This window comes from Elephantulus edwardii, unplaced genomic scaffold (genome assembly GCF_000299155.1).
Source record: "Elephantulus edwardii isolate Elephantulus edwardi_28Jun2011 unplaced genomic scaffold, EleEdw1.0 scaffold00104, whole genome shotgun sequence".
NCBI lineage: Eukaryota > Metazoa > Chordata > Mammalia > Macroscelidea > Macroscelididae > Elephantulus > Elephantulus edwardii.
Window position 1 is genome coordinate 3872458 of NW_006399854.1, and position 20951 is coordinate 3893408.

Sequence of the window (20951 nt, forward strand, 5' to 3'; positions counted from 1 at the left end):
GAAAACAAACAGATTCATCCTGGAAAGGGTCAAACCGGGCTGCTCCTTGGAGGCAAGGATTCTAAGGCTCTGTCTAACATACTTTGGACATGTTGCAAGGAGGGACAGATCCTTGGAGAGGGCCATCATGCTTGGTAGGGTGGAGGGACAGCGCAGAAGGGGAAGGCCCCCTATGAGGTGGATTGATTCAGTGACTGGGATAATCGGGATGGGTGTTGTTGGAGACGGTGCCATTGGCACAGGATAGAGCAGAGTTGAGGGCTGTTGTACATAGGGTCACTATGAGTCGCAAGCAACTCGATGGCACATAACAACGACAACAACAACCTAACATGTTGTGCACCATCGAGTTGGAACCGACCCATAGCTAACCTTCTGGCGGGTCTTCAAAGGTGATTAATCACACAGGAGGAAATTGCAGGTGGCCTCGAACTGCGTGCCTTTGACATTGCATTGCAGCTTCTTGCCTAACATATTAGTCAGCACAATCCCTACAGTTCTGCAGCTGGGTCTAGTATATTTTGTTTAAGTATTTGCTTTATAGTAAGGAATGTTACTCTTAAAATGGATGTCCTTCAGTATTAAGCATAAAGTGATTAGCGTATTTTTGCTTCCAAAAAAGAATTTGATCCTAAATTTAATCCATGCCACATATAAATATTTCTGTTTTAGACTCGAGAACAGGAAGAATTGGAAGAAGCTTTGGAAGTAGAACGACAGGAAAACGAACAAAGACGACTTTTTATACAAAAAGAAGAACAACTGCAGCAGATTCTGAAAAGGAAGAATAAGCAGGCATTTTTAGACGAACTGGTGGGTATTAATACTAATTTGAAAAAACACCGCGAAACTATGTACACATATCAAACACTGTCCTTCTGCTGGGTTTATTTTTCTTACTGCTTGATAATAAGCTTCTCAATGCTGTTTCTAAGTACTTGTCCCTTGATTAATTTTTGGCTCTGCTAGCTCTTTCAGTTGCCTGTTGCTGAAGAAGAAGTGATTTATCCTCTCTTCTCTTAGACAACAAATCATTGTTTTATTTTTGCCAATGTTTCTTGTTGCTAAGAATTAGAATGGTCTCAGTGACTCTTAGAATGACTCTTCTGCTCCACTGTGGTCTAATCGGGATATACTCGATGATTTTGAGGAGAAGACCAAGTTGTCTACAAGGCCCCCAAAAATGTCAGTCATCTCTCTAGCGTTTACTGGGCTTACTGGGTTGTTCTTTGTGCATACTTGAAGAACGTCTCCGTGTAGTTTCTGTAGCAGTGTAATTGTACTTAATTCCATGGTCATTCAGGGCTACAAGAAAGCGCAGTCCAAGAGAAAGGAAGCAGAGCTGTTTGCTTTCAAGATGAGATCTGGAATTTGGCACAGCATCATTTTTCATCATGTCCTGTTGGTGTAGCTCATTTTCACGGGGAAATAATATAGATCTCATGTCTTGTTTTCTTTAAATTGGTTTTCATTCAGTCATACATAGACTGCTTTAATAACATTAATTCCAATTGAACAGTGCCATTTATTACAATGTCTCATTAAATCCTCATTATATCTTGTCTTTCTCTTCACTCGACTCATCTCTCTACTAATCTCTATTCTCTTCTTCCTCCCCTCTCATCACTGTCAGTGATCCATGATTGTTTCTGTCTCTGTGTAAACCTTTCCTTAGCTTTCTTTACCCCTAGTTAGTCAGTCATGCATGTCCTATTCTGCATTTTTAATTGCAATACACACAATGTTTGATTGTCCATCACTTCTTAATGGGAAGATTACAGAAAAATGCGTGGCCATCTTTAATCTACATGGGATTTATCTGGGGAAAATGGTATTTTTTTCCCCCAGAATTTTGCATAATGTAAATTCATTTGGTTCTTAAACTGTAACCAAAAACGAGTTTGTTGCCATTGACTTGATTCTCATCCATGGTAACTCTGAGGAGAACTGCTCCATTGGGTTTTCTGGGTTGTGATTTATTAACAGAAGCAGATTGCTGTGCCCTTTCTTCAGTGGCACGGAAACTGCTAACCTTTAAATTTAGAAGCTGAGCACAAACCACTTGTACCACTGAGGAATTTAAGGTGAGCTCAGTCACAGAATTTATGAAAATGATTTAATTGTACATTTGTCTTGCCCACATACTTGGGTCCTTACTTAAAATTTCTGCAAAGGAAGCGATTACCCTTAAGGTACGGCAGTCAAAACTCAAACCCTTTGCCTTTGAATTGAAACCAACTCATAGCTGAACCTTCAGCAGGTTTAAAGAGGCTGTAAATTGCATGAGAGGAGATTGCTCATCTCTTTTCCTGAGAGCTTCTGGTGAATTCAAACTGCTAGAGAGGTACTGCCATCTTTGTATTAGCAATACGACTCCCTACAGATTACGCCATCAGAGTTCCCTAAGATATGACACTGTTCGTATCCAAGAACTTGTTGCTTGACATCAAAGGATAATGTAAAAAGGAGGTTTGCTGTATTTTTTTTTTTTGGTTTGTTGTATTTTTACTTAAAATTTTTGTCTTCTTTTTAAAACTTTTAAATGCTACCTGTATTTTCACATGAGCGAGTATCATTACAACTGACATAAATCAGTATAACATTTAATAGGTTGCTTATATATTTCTAAGTTTGCTGACTGTAACATAATATTTTTTCAGTACTTTAATTAATACTTGTTTTCTTATAGCACATTTTCAGGTGTTTTTGTTGTACGCTGAAGTTTTGGAGACTGAGTTCTTTATTTCTGTTGTTGTAAGGTGCCATAAAGTTTACGACTCATATCAACCCTGAGTTCAGAACCGCACCCTATTCTGAGCCAACCTCACCATCTCTGATACACCTGACCCCATTGTCACAGTCACTGTCCATCTCCAGTGGGTTTTTTTTGACTGTAATTTTAACAGAAGCAGATTGCTACACCCTTTCAGACACTGCCTATCCAGGGTCTATCTCTGTTGCGCGACCCTCGACCTTTCCAAGCATGATAGCCTTCCTCAATGACTGATCTCTCCTGGCAACATGCCCAAAGTATGGGAGACAGAGTTTCACAATCCTTGCTTCCAAGGATCAACCTGATTTTACCCCCTCCAGAACAGACTTGTTTGTTCTCTTGGCAATCCTTCATATGTTCCATACACTTCTCCAGCAACCACAGCTCAAAGGCATAGATTCTTTTATCACCTTTAGTAATTGTTCAGTTCTCAGATGCATGGCATGCAATTGAGTAGACCATGGCTTTGATCAGGTGCACCTTAGTCTTTAAATTGACATCATTGCTCCTTATCACTGTAGAGAGGTCCTTGACAGCACATTCTTCTAGTTTAACTTGTCTTTGGATTTCCTAACTGCTGTTGCCTAGGGTGTTGGTAGTGTATCTGAGCAAAATGGAATCTATTTAACAAATTAGATTTAACATCTTCAGCCTTTTCTCCATCTATCATGATGTTGCCTATTGGCCCAGTGGTGAGAATATTTGTGTTTTTGATGTTGAGATACAATCTATACTGAAGGCTGCAGTCCTTAATCTTCTGCAGCAATGGCTTCAAGTCCTCCTCTGTTGTTGTTTTGGTTTCTCTTTCTCTCTTTTTTTCCCTTGCTGTGTACCATTGAATCGGATCCAACATGGGGGGAGATTGTCTCTCTTTCTCCAGCAGGACATCTGGTGAAGTCAAACCCTGCGCCTTTGGGATTGATATGCAGCTTCTTGCCTTGAGGCCACCAGAGCTCCCTCTCCTCCTTACTTTTGATGAGCAAGGTTATGTAATCTGCATTAATGCAGTTTGTTGATGAGTCTTCCTCTAATCTTTAAGCCCTTATAACTATATATTTTTTATGAAAATGTAATATGGTTGGAGAAAATGGCAGGATATTGCTGTATCCCAAAAATAAATTTTCTCAAGTAGTTAACAGTGTGTAATAATAATACTTGATCCTGTAGAAGCAACAATGCCAGTCTAGAGACTGTGGTGCACCTGATCAAGGCTATGGTCATTGCAGTTACTTGCTGTGCATCAGAGAGCTGGACAATAACTAAGGATGACAGAAGAAGAAATGATGCCTTTGAGTTGTACTGGAGAAGAGTCTTGAACATACCATGTGTGGACTGCCAAGAAAACAAATAGGTCTGTCTTGGAAAGGATGAAACCAAGTTTATCCTTGGAGGCTAGGATTTTGAAGCTCTGTCTTACATACTTTGGGCATGTGGCCACGAGGGACTGATCCTTGGAGAAAGACATCATGCTAAGAAAGGTGGAGGGTCAGCACACAAGAGGAAGATCCTGGATGAGATGGATTGACTCAGTAATTGGAGTCATGGGATTAGGTGTGTTGTAGTCAAAGAGACTGGATTCAGGACAGGGCAGGCTTTAGAGCTGTTGTACATAGGGTTGCAATGAGTTGCAGGTGACTCAACAGCACATCACAACAATATATTTAATACTTAACAACTTTGTATGATATTGATGAGATCACACTAGAAAAATCCTTCGCTCTGAGTGATTGTATTTTAATTCTTTCTGTCCCAGATACTTAATTTTCATGAGACATTCCTTTAATAAAAAGACACTTAGTTCCCCTACTTACATGATTTTATTCTTTGATGACATGTATGTGTTTGTTTTTCTGGTATGATTTTGCCCAAAGAAACATTTAGCCAGATAATAAAGAAAGTATAATTACTTAAATTAATTGAGAATATAAAGGAAAAATAAAGTATTTAAGTTAATGAATCTTATAAAATGCCAATTATAAAACCTGTCTTCTGTGAGTGAAATGTAAATTTTGCCTTTAAAATGGATAACCATGGATAAATAGAATAATATTTTCCTTAGTCACTTTCCTTAGTTCTGTCTTGAAACTGTTAAGTTTCAGGTATGGCTGTAATGGTTCCAAAGGCACATATGTCCGTGTTTTACATTTTTGTAGGCATACAGTTGATGAGAATGAAACATTTAAGAAAAGTGTACTATTAAATGTTAATGTTACATTTTTTTCCCTAAAACTCTTTTCACCATTTTATACAGAAGAATCTACCTTTTTCAGTAATGCTTTCTGTATATAATTAATTGAATCAAATTCCAAACATATTCCAATGGTGATACTTTTAACATTTAATATTCCACCTATACGAGGCTTTTTAGACTTTGAGTTTAGCTAACTGCGTAGTAGTTATTGTTGCGTATCCCTCTAGTCCTCAAAGTACCAAATTTTGCTGCCTCACTGAACTGCTGCAGGCATGAAGCTCCCCTTCTTTCAGTGGGGCATGAAGCAAGATGTGGAGTTGTGAGTGCTATACCTTGTGCATAATCTGGAGTTAATAATGGTTTTTGTGAGTCTCCCTCCTTCCTGTTTTCTTCACCTGCAAGTCATTACTGAACATACTTTCCTTATGTATTGTGGTTAAATAATTTTTAGTTATTTACTGTATTCATTAGTACAATTAATTATATCAGATTAGTTTAGAATACCACTGCAATATGAATTTCTAGTTTCCATTTAAAGTTTTTAAAAGACTTTTAGCTACTTTAATTTTTGAACCTTTATTAAAATTTATTTAGTTGCAAATGTTAGCATTCACTTAATTCTACTTACTAATTGAAAGAATAATGAAGAGTACACATATTTATTTTCCTGTATATGCTCATATGTTAGATAATATTTGAAAAATAACATTAATATTGTGTAATATATCTAGAGGCTTAAATGTTAGAATAACTCTGTGAGGCTATTAGAGGCAACAACAACTACTCTTTTTTTCCCTGCTGTTTTTGGGTTTGACCCTTGTGACAAGTCAGTCTGTAACCTTTTAAAAAACATTGGCATTGCATTATGCTATACATAACAGAATTCTAATGTTAGTCTTAATGTTTATGGCTTACCATCTGCCATAATATTTCCTAAAATGTCCATTTATTTAATCCTAACTGTAAATTAAATTTTTTTTGGCAGTTTGGATAAAGATTTTGAAATTGTTTCTGATTTACTAAATATTTTTATATTCCTGTTTGAAAATTCTCTCCAGTTTATGTCTTAAATTTTGTGTGGGTTAATATTATTGTCAAACCCAGTAGCTGATTTTTATTAGAATTATTGTTTGCCAGATGGCTTGCTTCAAGTCAATTGAAATAAACTTTAAAAATGGCCATTATAAAGCTTTTAATGAGAATTACAGGCAGTCTTATTAAAATGTCTTCAAATATTAAGCAGTAGGCCTTCAGGCAATTAATGTAACCTAAGGAACCTTTCCAGGTAAAATGGAAGCTAGAAGCATGAAATAACCTGCAAATTCTGAACATGCATTTTATGAATATCTCAGAGTATATTTATTTCATATAGTTTATTTCATTCCATCTGTTTTTGTTGTTGATGGTATAGCTCCTGCTTCGTTCTAGCAAAAGACTCACTAAGGTTTCTAAGACTCTAAAGTTTTGAGTGCTACAGTAGAATAAGGCAAGTTTGAAGTAAAGTCTGTGCTTTAGTATTAAAATTAGTTGTAGATTTCTAGAATGTTTATTCAAGTAGGTTTTACATCTTTTTTTTTTTTGTTGGTTAGCCTGAAGCCTAGATCTAAGTAAGTTAGTGTTTAGACTAGAAACTTTTGAGTTTTCATATTGCCTTACTTTTTAATAAGAACTTTTACTTGTTAGAATAAATTCCAGCTGTGGTTCAGCATGTGAATTCATTAGAAGATGTGAAATAAGCTTTATCTTCCTATTTTTAGCCAAAGAAATGTATTTTTCTTTTCTTAGCTTCTCCCTATGAAAGAATAGCCCTTGAAAGATATTTTTAGTGACAGGTAATTTAAGATATCTTTAAATATTATATTTTCTTGTAAAAATCTTAATGAAAATCTAGAAAAACTGTAGCAATTTACAGCATTGCTAGTGTTATTAATGTATTCCTGATGATTTATTGTTAAGTATGAAAAACGGTCACGTATATCTCATCATATTTCATCAGTTCTCCATTATTACTGCTAAAACCAGGTCTTAGTGATTTTATGTCTTATTGAGGTTGTGCTTTTTTAAAAGAAAATGTATGTTCTTCCCTTTCATTTTTCTAATATTGTTCTTGCAAATCGTTCCTGTTTGAAAATTGAGGTGCAGCTTTATTTTAGGATACTTGCTTAATTGGTGTTTTAATTATTTCTGCATCATAACCTTAAAACAATTCCTTCAAGTTTAGTTAGTCATATTTATGCTTAACAATATTACTTAGTTGTTGGAGATGGGAAGAAAGTTAAAATCTGCTGTTTGTTTCATACTGTGATCCACCAGGGAGCTCTGGTAGATTAGTCTGAAGAGTGTTGCATTGCTAACTCAGATGCCACTCCTCACTTGTGATTAAATCCATCAGTGGCTCTGATCGAGAAAGACGGGCAGTCTCCTCCCATGCAGTTGGTAGCCTTGGAAATCCAATGCAATGGCGATTACGAGTTGTTTCTGACTTGACAGTAGTGAACCACTTATTATTGCTAGGTTGGTTGTTTTTTTTTTAAATCTGTAGGCCTTTTGAACAGTATGTTTATTTTTGCAGATCATTGTGGTTTAGGATATAGGAATTTGTTTCACTTCTTAGTTGTTTACAGATAAATTGCTTGCTCTCTCCTCTATGTGTATCATTTCCTTCCATCTTGGCCTTTTCCTGCATGTTCCTGTTTTTTTTTCTTAGCTGATAACTCATAAAGGAAAATGTGTTGATATCATTCAATTTAGATCTTCACAGCGCTGTAAACATGCAAAAGGACTGACTGCTTGTTAAACAGGATAAATAACCATGTACATATAAAAATTATTAGGAAAAAAAAATTATGTGGCCAATAATTTGCCTGTGTTATTAATAAGTATGTGTTTGCAGATATAGCTCTATGCCTTGATTTAATATCTATATAAATTTTTTTAATTGTTTAGTTATAATTTTGTTATTTAATTAAAAACTGAAATTTAATTTTTTAAAACCAAGTTAGTAAAGGAGAAAAAATAAACATATTTTACTTACAGTAGTTTCATTGTGCAAAACCTAACAAGGATCATTTCCAAATGGCCTCAGGTGAAATCTAATGAGAAATAATTTCAAATTGGTCTGAATTCACTGGTAAAAAGTATGTTTCTTAGATCAACATCTGATAGAAGTTATATTACTTTGTACTACTCTTTTTGTGATTAGCTTTTAATTTTTTAAAAAAAAAATTTAATAAAACTGGATTGGCTTTGCCAGATGAAATAGGTCCCTATTATATTGTCTTTAATGTGGATTTTATAAAAATACTTGTTTGCAGGTTATTTTGATTTATGAGACTACAACAGCCCTTTCTTATTATAGAATGCAAATATTTTCTGTAAGCATTCTTCATAAAGTGATTATTTGGTTTGACTTCAAGTGCTTCTGGGAAAGGAATAATTTAGAATAAAAGACTCACTCATTTTTTAATGTTTATGTTGAACTTTACTTTTTGTTAACAGGAGAGTTCTGATCTCCCTGTTGCTCTACTTTTGGCTCAACATAAAGATCGATCTACTCAGTTGGAAATGCAACTTGAGAACCCCAAGCCCGTAAAACCAGTGACATTTTCCACAGGCATCAAAATGGTAAGCTATATTTTATGTTTATTTGAAAACTGTTTTTCACAGTTTACATTTTTTTTTTACATTTTTAAAAAATGATTTCTACGGATATACTGAAAGGTTCCAATATTTAAGAACAGTATGTGACTAAGCTAGATAACTGAATACCAGTATGCATAGCTTGAGAAGAAAGTGAAGAGTAAACAGATAATTTTCAAAGTACAAACTGCATATTTGTTAGTGATACTGGATTTGTATGAGTTTTGTAAACTACACAAATTTTTAAGCTTGTAATGCCAGAAGTTGTTTCTTAAAAAGATAATACTTACAGGTTGTGGAATGATAATATACTGCCTGTAGACGTACAATAGAAAAGCAAATGCATTGATTCATTTGTATACCCAAACATTTTTTCCTCTTCATTCATACTCTTTAAAATTTAAGTTTAGTTTTAGCTTTCTAAACTATTTTAAGAAGAAAATGAATTTTAAAAAAATCTTATTTTTAGCTATTTACTACAAGGAAAGATTTTGCAAACCAGTGCTACCTTTGGAAAGTGGTTTCTTTTATTTAGGAAATGTATACTATGACATATTAATTGTCAATGTGTTTAATATCCAAGTTTTTTATATGAAGCTAAAATATGTCTCTCTCAGTAAATACAGTTTTCAGTAATTTAATTATGGTAATAAAAATGTATAGCAATATTAAGTCAAGGTTAAAGATTTGGACTTTGGAACCATATGACTTTCACTTTTAAAAAAGATGTTTAATCTTCATTTTTGTAATAAAATGGAAGACTTACCCAGCCTTAAAAAGATGTTTGATATGGGGAAATTGCTTTGCTGATCTTTTAATCTCACATCTATAAAATGATGACATTACCCCTATCTCATAAGCTTATTGAGTATGGTAGAGGCAGTCTCCAATTTGCTGATGAGATATGCTCCTATTTGTGTTTTTAAGCAGAATATGTAGGTGGATCAGAACAGGTGCATATGGTTCTTATTTAGCCTGACTTTACTGCAAGAAAAGATTAGAAGGCTTTCAGTGATTTAAAAGCTATGTATGCACAAGTGAAGATGATTGTGATGAACAATTTATTACCAGTAGAGTTTGGTTCACTTTTTAAACATGAGGGCAAATTTGCAGAACATTTAAAGGACTAGTATGAGTTGTTCATAAGCTGTACTTTCATATCCTAGGGAATGTCTGTAAATGAAATAATGTGAACAAAGTACCTAGAATTACACCCTACATATACTTAGCTCTTCGTAAATGATGCAAGTGGTTGTAATTAGTAATATCATTTGATAAGAGGGAGGCTTGTGCTAATTTATTCTGTTGATCTTTTTATTCTACAATTGTGTATAATAAAAATGACATTGAAGTTGAAGAGGACTTACTTGAAAATTTTTAGTAGTGTTAATATGTGCCATCAAGTCAGAATTGACTCATAGCTAACTCTCCAGTTAGTTTTAAGAGGCTGTAAATTGCATGGGAGGAGGTAGCTCATCTTCCTCCTGATTGGATTCATAATTAACACTCATGGTAGCAGCAACCAAGAAGTAAACATATTGCATTAGTCAAATGTGCTGCAGAATTCCTTCTTAGATTGTTCAAAAGCAAAGGTGCCACTTTGAAAACTAATGTCTGCCTGACCCAAACCATGGTATTTCCAGGTGCCATTTATGCGTGTAAAAGGTGGGCAATAAGTGGAGGAAGATTAAAGAGTTAATGTATTAGAATTTAGTGTTGTTGAAAAATATTGACTATACCACAGCCTGGAAAAGAATAAACTAATTATTTTGGAGAAGTATAGTCAGAATACTTCTTAAAAATGAGGATGCTGAGACTTCATCTTTTGTGTTTTGGATATGTTGTCAGGAGGGAATAGTTCATGGCTAAGAACATGCTGGGTACAGTAGAGAGTTTGAAAAGGAGACCCTCAGTGAGATGAGTTGGTGGAGTGAGTAGAACAGTGGGCTCAAACATTGGAGTGATTGTTAAGATGGCGCAGGACAATAAAGTGTTTTGTTTTTTGTTAAACAGAGTTGCTGTAAATCAGAATGAACTAGACAGTACCTTACAACAGTAGCAACACTAACACTGAGATTGGAGTTTGTCATCCACCTTGAGGCACTTTGAAAGAAAGGCATGGGTATCTACTTCTAGGAAAATATAGACAGGTTTATTGTGATACATATGAGGTCCTCATGGAACTGTTACTGTTTTTTAGTTTTACTCAAAACTTTGGTAAAATATGTAATTCCTATATTTAGTGAAAAACTATTAAATTACTTGATTGTTAATGAGTCTTCCTCTAATGCTGAGTCACGTTCTTCTTTGTTGTCCAAATTATTTGCTCAGAAGTAGATTGAATGGGTATGGTGAAAAGATACAACCATGAAGCACATAATTCTTGATATTAAACCATGCACTATCTCCTTGTTCTTTTTCTTTTTTTACTTTTCATGGTCAATGTATGGATTTCACAAGAGCATGACTAAGTAGTGTTCTTGCTTGAATTCCTATTCTTGTTGTTGTTGTATACTGTCAAGTTGTAACTGAACCGTAGCTAACCTTCTGGTGGGTTTTCAGAGGAAGTAAATCATGTAGGAGAAAATTTTCCATTTTTCTTCTGTGGAGCAGCTGAATTTTGGCTTGACAGCACAACCCATACCATACCCTTTCCATAGTGGTAAGGACCACGGTGCCACAGAGCTACTCAGTGTTAGTCATAATTGTATGATCCACACAGGCTAATACCTTGATGTTGTTAATAAAACACATGTATCTTTGTGGTATTTTCTGTTCTCAACTAAGATCCATCTGACATCAACAATCGTATCCTTCATTTCATGACCTCTTCTGACTACAGCTTGAACTTTTATTGGTTCCTTGTTGTTTTACTGTTCCAATTATTTTTAAATAATCTTCAGCAAGAGTTTATTTGCATGTAATATTAGTGATACTGTTTGATGATATCCCTAGTCTGTTGGATCATGTGTTGAGTTTTTAAAAAAAATATTTTTATTATTATTAATTTTAATGAAAGTTAAAGAGACTGAGGATTTCCATTCATTCATTGTTGCACTTTTCTCCCTGCCCACCCCACCCTGCCCCCAATTTGCTCTTCTCTTTGAAAAGTAAAAGTTTTTCATTGTTATACAATCCCTCCCCTCAAGTCCACTCCACTACGCAGCCTTTATTCTGGACTCCTGTGATGACAATAATACCTAATCACATATCTCTTTTAGACAGTTTTCTCCCTCATCTGTTTCAATGCAGTGTACATTATTTATCCCATCTTTGTCAATCTTCCCCCAGCCCCGATGTCAGTCCTATTTTATAACAGTGGCACTATGTCATGTTTGTCCTTTTGTGACTGAGATATTTTACTCAGCATAATGTCCTCCAAGGTCATCCATTTTGAATAATATTGCATAAGTTCCTTGTTTTTCAAGGCAGCATAGTATTCCATTGTGTGAATATACCACAGCTTCTCTATCCATTCGTTTGTTGATGGGCACTTAGGTTGTTTCCAAGTCCTCCTTATTGTGAACAAAGCCATGATAAATATGGGTGTGCATGGTTTTTGTTTTTTTTTTTCAAGTGGAAACAAATCTGGATTACTTACAGTTGGTTGGCCAGGTACCTCTCTTTCATATTTCTTGGCATGAGCAAATGATTCATCTGTTTCTTGAAACAGCTCACTTGATATTCTCTCCATTTCTGATGCCTTATTTGTTTACCAGTACTTTCAGTATAGCTTAGATTTCTTAAGTACTATTACTTCTTGATCATATTATGCTACTTCCTGAAATATATCAACATGAACCATTTCTGTTTGGTAAAGTGACTATTTCATCTATTTTCTTTTGATACATCCTGCATCATTCAGTATTTTGCCTGTAGAATTCATTGGTACTACAAGTTGAGGCTTGATTTTTTTCTCAGCTATTTTAACTTTCAAAATGCTGAGTTTTTTAATTTGAAGTCTTTGCAACATTGCATTTTTTTTTCACATTACATTTTGTTTGTTTTTTTAAGCTGTCTTTTGAAATCTTCTGTTCAGATGTCTTAATTTATCGTTTTTGTCTATTGCTTTAGCTTCATATTGTTAAAGTGTTACTTTCAGAGTCTCTTTTCATATAAATTTTTGTATTTTCCAGTATTTTTAATGACCTTTATTTCCTTCATGTATAATGTCCTTGATGGTAGTCCAAAATTCATCTTGTCTTCAGTCATTAGTGTTCAGTGCATCGTGTCTATTCTTGGTATGTTTTTAAAATTTGGCTTGGATAAACTCAAGGTTGTATTTTGGTTCTTTAGAACTTGTGAGTAATTGATAATCTGTTTCAGAATTGGCCATCTGCTTTATTTTGACTGCTAATATTGAGCTGTGTGATGTGCCAGTCGTGGTAAAGGATATCCATGGTGGACAGTGTTGGCTGGAGCTTCCCGACTAAATCAAGCCTGGAAGCAGGAGCGACATCCACTTCCAAAATGGCTTGCCTCCAGAAACTCTATGTAGGAACAGTGCTCAGGCCATTCATTCATAGGGTTGCTATGAGTCATCTACAATTCGATAGCATCAAACAATAACAACAATATTGAGCTGCTTCTGTGTCTCTTTACACTAATACAGTCACTTTGATTCCTGTGTATCCTATCAAGTGAAATCCAGTCCGTAATTATCATTTACATTTTTAAAAAAGATACTATAAATGAATGTATCAGTGACTGTAGAACTTTCCACCATATACTCTCCAGCTCATTTCTGTCTCCAGAGTCATATTTTACTAGTCCTTCTTTGTTCTGACTTCTGCATTCCAGATAACAGTTATTGTTAATACATCTTTATTTTGTCTATTTTGAAGACTTTGACATTATTCCAAATAGAAGTGCTTTTACTTATTAAGAAATATTTATTCTTTGATTAATTTTATTTCTTTATGAATGTGACTATTCTAGACATTTCATATATTTGCTCTTTCATGTCTGGGATTCCCTCTTTCCCCCTACCCTTAGTATAATATTTTCAAGGTTTACCTAGATTGTAGCATGCCAGAACTTTATTCCTTTTCATGTCTGAGTAGTTTGCCATGGAATGAATACCAATAATTTACAACATATTTAAATTATGACAAGTAACATTTACTACCATTTGGAGTTTTGGGGGTACATTTTATCATTAGTGATATGTATTACATATTGTATTGACAGTGTATAATTAGTTGTTATTATACCCAGATGTTCAAAGTTACTGATAATAAAATGTTATAATAATGAAGAGTAAAGAAGGAGAAAAGTAGTTTTTGATTTATATCAAAACTGACTTATGGTGGAGTTCTTGGGACAGAGCCTTGTAATTTGGAGACAACCTGTATATAATTTTTTTTAATTTGTTTATTGCTGGATGTTTGGTGCATTTGCACCTTTTGGCTATTGTGAAAAATGGTGTTCTGAACATTGGTGTGTACATATCTTTTAAAAATATTTTTAATTGATTTTCATTCAGTCATTCATATACTTTGTGTTTCATTCATGTATATTGTGTTTCATACATTTATGAGGTTGGTGTTATGTGCCGTCGAGTTGCCAGCGACTCAGTGACCCTATGTACAACAGCCCTAAACCCTGCTCTATCCCTTGCCAATCTTATTGTCTCCATCCCCATTACCCCAGTGACTAAATCAGTCCATCTCATTGAGGATCTTCCTCTCTTGCCCTGTCCCTCCACCCACCCAAGCATGACATCCCTCTCCAAGGACATCCCACCTTGCAACATGTCCAAAGTATGTCAGACAAAGCTTCAGAATTCTTGCCTCCAAGGAGCAGCCTGGCTTCACCAAGATGACCTTGTTTGTTCTCCTAGCAGTCCATGGTATATTCAATAATCTTCTCCAGCACCAAAGTTCAAAAGCATCAACTCTCCTTCTATCATCCCTCGTCACAGCTCTCTGATGCACAGCAAATAATTACAAAGACCATGGATTATGTATATATATTATATTAACATACTTAATGAGTACTAAAAAATACCTTTTAATATCATCTCATCCAATCCCCATTGCACCTTGCCTGTTTCTTCATGCCCTGAACCATCCTTCCACTGCTCTCTACCACCCTCATGGTTTTCTTTTTTGTCTCTTTTCTCCTTCCTTCCACTCCCCCATTCTCTCCTTCTTCTCTCCTTTGAACAGTTAGACTTATTCTGTTCGTATTTGTTAATAACAATAGCCATATTGTCCTTTTGTCTCTCTTTCCCAGGTTTATCCTCCCTTGCCTTGATACTTTGCAGTGGTTTTTGGCTGTACATTATATCTCTGCTCTTCTATCTTTCCCCCCGCTAGTTATGCTTCTATTTTTACAGAAATTATTATATGTAGTGTCTGTCCTTTTGTGACTAACTTCATTCAGCATAATGTCCTCCATCCTGTCACAGGTTGTATAGTATTTTATTAATTGGTTGTTCCTTAATGCTGCAGTATTAAGGTAATACACTTTCATTTGTTTGTTGATGGACATTTGAGCTGTTTCTATTTTCTTGCTTTTAGGAATAATGCTGCAGTAAACATAGATGTTCATATCTCCATTTGTGCCTCTGTTCTGATTTCCTTGCATTATATTCCTAGTTGTGGAATACCTGGGTCATACAGGATTTCTGTATTCATCTTCTTGAGGAAACACCAAACTGCTTTTTTTTTGGTGTCATTTTACTGTCCTGCCAGCAGTCTATGAGAGTTCCAATCTCTTTGCTTCCTCACCCACATTTATTGTTTGCTGTCCTGTTAATCTTTGCTAATCCTTTTTAAATCCCTGCTTTTAATTCTTTTGGCTATACCTTGAAGACTGGAATGACTGTATTCTATAGTTTTATCTTTGAAGATGCACTTACTTGTTTTCTGTGGTGGCTGCAACATTTTATATTCTCACCGGTTATGGAGACGGGCTCTAATTCCTGTATATCCTTACTAGCACTTAGTATTTTCTGTTTTCATTTTTTCCTTGGTGGTAGCCATTCTAGTGATTCTAAAATTATCTGTTATAATTTTGATTTGTTTTATCTACATTGTTTTCTCTCCACATGCATAACTTGCATAACTCCAGTTATATATTTGTGATGTTGTTGTTGTTGTTAAGTGCTGTTGAGTCATAGGTGACTCATAACAACCCTATGAACAAAAGTCCTCAACACTTGTGTGACTTTCATCCTCTCTCCAGGTTCATAGGGTTTCCGGAGGCAAGCTGTTGGGGAAGTGGATGCCACTCCTGCTTCCAAGCTTGTTTCAATTGGGGAGCTCCCCAAACACTGTCCACCATGGGTAACCATTAACACATTTGACACATCATTGTCACAGTATTCAGCTTCACAGCAACCACAAGCTCCCTCTGTATGGCAAGTGAACACACCAGGGCTATACGACCTCTAAGCAGTATCCTGGTTGCGCTTCCTCTGAAGCAGATGGGTTTGTACTGACAATAGTCAATATTGTTCTCCAACACCAAAATTCGAAGGCTATTGTTTTTCTTCTCTCATCTTCATTCATTGTCCAAATTTAAAATGGACAATGAATAGAAAGTAAATTATTATGGATTGGATCAGTTGCACATTGTGATAGCTTTCTTATTTATGTAATTTAAAAAAGGATCTCCTCTTCCAATTTTGGTTAATTTATTTTCATTTTTCGTTTTACCAATTGTATTTATAATTAGAAATATACAGATAATTTTGCCAATTGGTTGTAAAAGCTCACAGAATTCACAGAGAATAACTATATTTACTGTTGTGTTTCCTTGAGTTTAGTTTGACACTTAGTGACTCAAAAGGATAGAGTAGAATTTTCCCTGTAGGGTTTCAAAGGCTATATTTTTATGGAAGCAAACTCTGATATTTTTCCCATAGAGTGGCTGGTGGATGTGAACTGCTAGTCTTTTGGTGGCAGCCAGACAAAGGAATTGCACCAGCAGGGGAATTATCTATACGTACTGTTGCCCATTTATTAAAAACAAATAGGATACAAGCAAAGAGACACACAGTATAAGATCCAGAAGAGGTCCAGGTGGAGGATTCCCTTTGTTCCTAGAAAGGAGCTACCTCCTAAGAACACTTGACCACACCAGTCCTGGAAATATAGAACTTTTGTGTTTAAAGGCTCTGTTTGTTCTTTTGTCTGTCCAATGCATATTCAGTGCTCTTCTCCAGCACCACAGCTCAAAGACATCCATTCTTCTTTTGTCACCCTTATTCATTGCCCAGCTCATGTGTAACAAGTGATTCAAAAGGCCATGGTTTGAATCAGGTGCACCTCAGTTTTCAAACTGATGTAATTGCTCCTTAGTACTTTGGCAAATTTTACAGCAAAATTTCTCAGTGTAACACATCTTTCAGTTTCTTGACTGTTAGTGTGAAGGCTGTTGAGTGTGGATCCTAGCAAGATAAAATAGTTGACCATTTCAGTCTTTTCTCCAGCTGTCATGATGTTGTTTATTTACCTGATGGTGCGGATTTTTTGTCTTCTTGGTATTCACATGTAATATTGAAGGCTGAAATCTTTGATCTTCTGCAGCAAGTGTTTCAAGTCCTTTTCCCTTTGAGCAAACAAGGTTCTGTTATCTGCATAACATAGGTTTTGATGAGTCTTTCTCCTCTCCTGATGCCACATTTTTCCTTCATAAAATACAAGTTCTTGTAGGATTTTCTCTGCATACAGATTGAATAGGTATGAAGTAAGGATGCAGCTTTAACACATACTTTTCCTGATTTTAAACCATGTGGTCTGTTTGGGCAACAGCTTCTTGGCATATCAACCCTAGAGCTGAGCTTCTGAGGCTTTAAATCTTTATTGGAGGAGACTACTTATCTTTTATGTTCAGAGAGGGTAGTAGATTTCAACTGTTCATCTTCCAGTTAGCAGCCCCGTATATTTGACACTACACTACGAGGGTTCTCCCATAAAGGTTTAAAGGCATGGAAATTTCCATTATGAGCTGTTCTGTTTTGTCCTGCAGAATTTGCTATATGAGCTGGAATCAGTTTTTTGGCAACAGGTTTCTTTGTTCTGTTTTTTTACTTTTCTCTCCCTCCCCCCCTTTTGGGTGTTATTTGCCTGGCATGAGCTGTGGAGGTTAGTTGTCACTGATTTGTACATGTTTTCATATTAATGGTTGTTTTAGAAAGCTAAGCCTCCTTGACTTCCAAGGGTAAGTGCTTGGTTGCTGCTCACCTAGAGGTCAGTGATTTGAACCCTTCAGGTACTTCTAGGGGCAAAAGATGTGTCCTTAAGATTATTGTTGCTTGGTATCATTGAGTCAGCTCTGACGGCATAGTGACAGTGTGTAAAACAGAATAAAACACCTCCTAATTCTGTTACTGCCTCACGGCCACTGCTGTGCTTGAGCCCACTGTTGCAGCCCCTGCCAGTGAGTGTCACTAAGGGGCTTCCTCTTTTCCTCTCTAATTTACCAAGCGCGATGTATTTCTCTAGAAACTGTCTTCTCCTGATAACATGCCCAACGTATATGGGATGATGTCTCTATGGAAACTTTAGAGTCCTTTAGAGTCAATATAAGTTAGAATTGTCTAGACAGCAATGGGATTTGCTTTATGGTATTTTTTGTCAATAAAAAATAAAGTCCAAAGGCAGCTTTTTGTTTCACATTATGTGTTTTCATTTCCCTTCACAACTACCTGTCTAACTTTAAAAAAAAGTTTTAAAGTTTGCTTACTTTAATAGATTATAAACATCTTGAGGGCAGAGACTTCATATTTTAACTTAATTTAATATGATTATGGTATGCGGTTTCTTAAATACTAGTATAACTTTGTAGTCAAATATTAATTATTTCAATCTAATTGGTTCAAATCCCACACATGAAATTTTAGGGCCTTCTGTTGCTTTTGGTTTTTCTAAAAGAATTATAATTACCTTTTTCTTCCTAGAAGATATATGGTTTCTATTCTTAATTACATTATTCTAATTGAGCCAGTGAACAAAGCTCAAAGAAACAGTTTCATTCGTTACTAGATAATTTGTATCACTATTCATACAAAGAAAGGTGACCCAAAAGAGTGTGGAAACTATAGAACAATCTCACTGATTTCACATGCAAGCAAGATTTTACTGAAGATTTTACTGAAACTACTGGAACAGCACATCAACAGAGAACTACCAGAAGTCCAGGCTGGGTTTAGAAGGGGTCGTGGTACTAGGGATATTGTAGCTGATGTTAGATGGATCTTAGCTGAAAGCAGAGAATACCAGAGGAATGTCTATTTGTGTTTCATTGACTATGCAAAGGCATTTGACTGTGTGGTTCATAACAAACTGTGGCTGTCTCTGAGAAGAATGGGAATCCCAGAACACTTGATCATGCTAATGTGAAACCTATACGTTGACCAGGAGGCAGTTGTCAGAACAGAGCAAGGGAACACTGCATGGTTCAAAATTGGGAAGGGCATACGCCAGGGATGCATCCTATCTCCATACCTTTTCAACTTGTATGCAGAACAGATTATCCGGGAGGCTGGGCTCTGTGAGGAGAAATGTGGGGTCAAGATTGGTGGACGATTTATCAACAATCTGCGTTATGCAGATGACACAACCCTGCTTGCTGAAACTGAAGAGGACCTGAAGCGCCTGCTGCAGAGTGTCAAGGACTGCAGCCTACAATATGGATTGAGGCTCAATGTCAAGAAGACAAAGATTCTCACCACTGGACCAATTGGCAGCATCAGGATGGATGGTGAAGAGATTGAGATTGTTCACAGCTTTAGTTTGCTTGTCTCCATAGTCAACACTCTTGGCACCAGTAGCCAGGAAATTAAAAGGCGCATTGCCATGGGAAAGTCTGCTGTTAGCGATGTCTCCAAAGTACTGAAGAGCAATGGTGTCTCTCTGGAGTCTAAGGTGCATTTGATACAGGCCATGGTCTTCAGAATCACTTGTAATGCATCCGAGAGTTGGACAATGACCAAGGAGGATAGAAGAAGAATTCATGCCTTTGAACTGTGGTGCTGGAGAAGAGTATTGAGAATACCCTGGACTGCTAGGAAAACAAACAAATTCGTCCTGGGAAGGATTAAACCAGGTGGCTCCTTGGAGGCAAGGATTCCAAGGCTCCGCCTAACATACTCTGGACATGTTGTGAGGAGAGACTGGTCCTTGGAGGACATCATGCTTGGGAGGGTGGAGGGACAGCGCAGGAGGGGAAGGTCCTCTATGAGGTGGATTGATTCAGTGACTGGGATAATCGGGATTGGAGTGTCAGAGGCAGTGGGATTGGCACAGGACAGAGTAAAGTTTAGGGCTGTTGTACATAGGGTCGCTATGAGTCGCAAGCGACTCAATGGCACATAACAACAACAACAACAACAACATTCATACAACAACAAAGGCTAATCTTTAATCTTAGTCTTTTGAAAACAAAGAAATTAAACTCATTGTTTACTTTATAAAATTCAGAACCCAGACACTGAGGTTGGGTTCTTGGTGTTCCTTTAGATATGATGGTGTTTCTAAACTATATTTTATCTGTAGACCAAATGTAAATAAACTGATGGGCAGAGATGACTTAAATAATATTTTTAAGTATATACTTTGGACTTTTGTGGTTGACTGTTGGAGAAGAAGGTGGAGGAGCATGCCATGCAGTTGCCATAAGGGCAGATATTTGATTTTAAATTTTAATTTTATGTGCTTTATGGGTGAATGAATAGTGCTTATTTGTGATGTGAATTGGCTTTATGAGTGCAACAAATAAATATTTAACTCTTTCCTTTAAGAATTGCTTAGTTTTAACAACTCATTGTTGTTGGTATTTATCATTGAATTGACTGCAACTTACAGTGACCTATGAACAATGAATCTGAACCTTGCCCTAGCATATGCTGTTCTCACCATTTCTGACATTCACCATGTCAGTCTATCTTGTTGGGGTTCTTTCTGTGTTATACCTACTAAGCATGATAGGAAGATTAAATTCTTTCATAAAATATCACAATCTTACAAAATTAAGTTAAAATATACAGTCTGGCCTCAAGATGTTTATAATCTAATGAATAATACACACATAAAAAACAAAGTAGGCAAGTACAAAACATTGTGCATACTTTTGTTGTATATGCTGAGTGTAATGAGACAAATTTTTCATTCTTACAGATGTATGAGACGTCTCATTTAGTTTACCATTGTTGTTGTTATGTGCCTTTGAGTTGCTTGCAGCTCATAGCAGCAAGCGTGAACAGCAGCCCTAAACTCTGCTCTATCCTGTGCCAATCCCACTGCCTCTGACACACCCATCCCGATTACCCCAGTCACCGAATCAATCCATCTCATAGAGGGTCTTCCCCTCCTGCACTGTCCCTCCACCCTCCCAAGC

At 36.1% G+C, this 20951-nt stretch overlaps 1 protein-coding gene across 2 annotated transcripts in view; it reads left to right on the plus strand.

Moving 5' to 3' along the window:
* Window positions 1-20951, plus strand: part of MNAT1 (MNAT CDK-activating kinase assembly factor 1) — a 268957-nt gene that overhangs the window by 128631 nt on the left and 119375 nt on the right. The window contains exons 5-6 of one of the 2 annotated variants that reach the window (XM_006891781.1): window positions 673-813; window positions 8463-8588. In XM_006891781.1, the coding sequence (XP_006891843.1) occupies window positions 673-813; window positions 8463-8588 (267 nt within the window). The remainder of the gene's footprint in view (window positions 1-672; window positions 814-8462; window positions 8589-20951) is intronic. The other variant, XM_006891782.1, reaches the window with a different exon arrangement.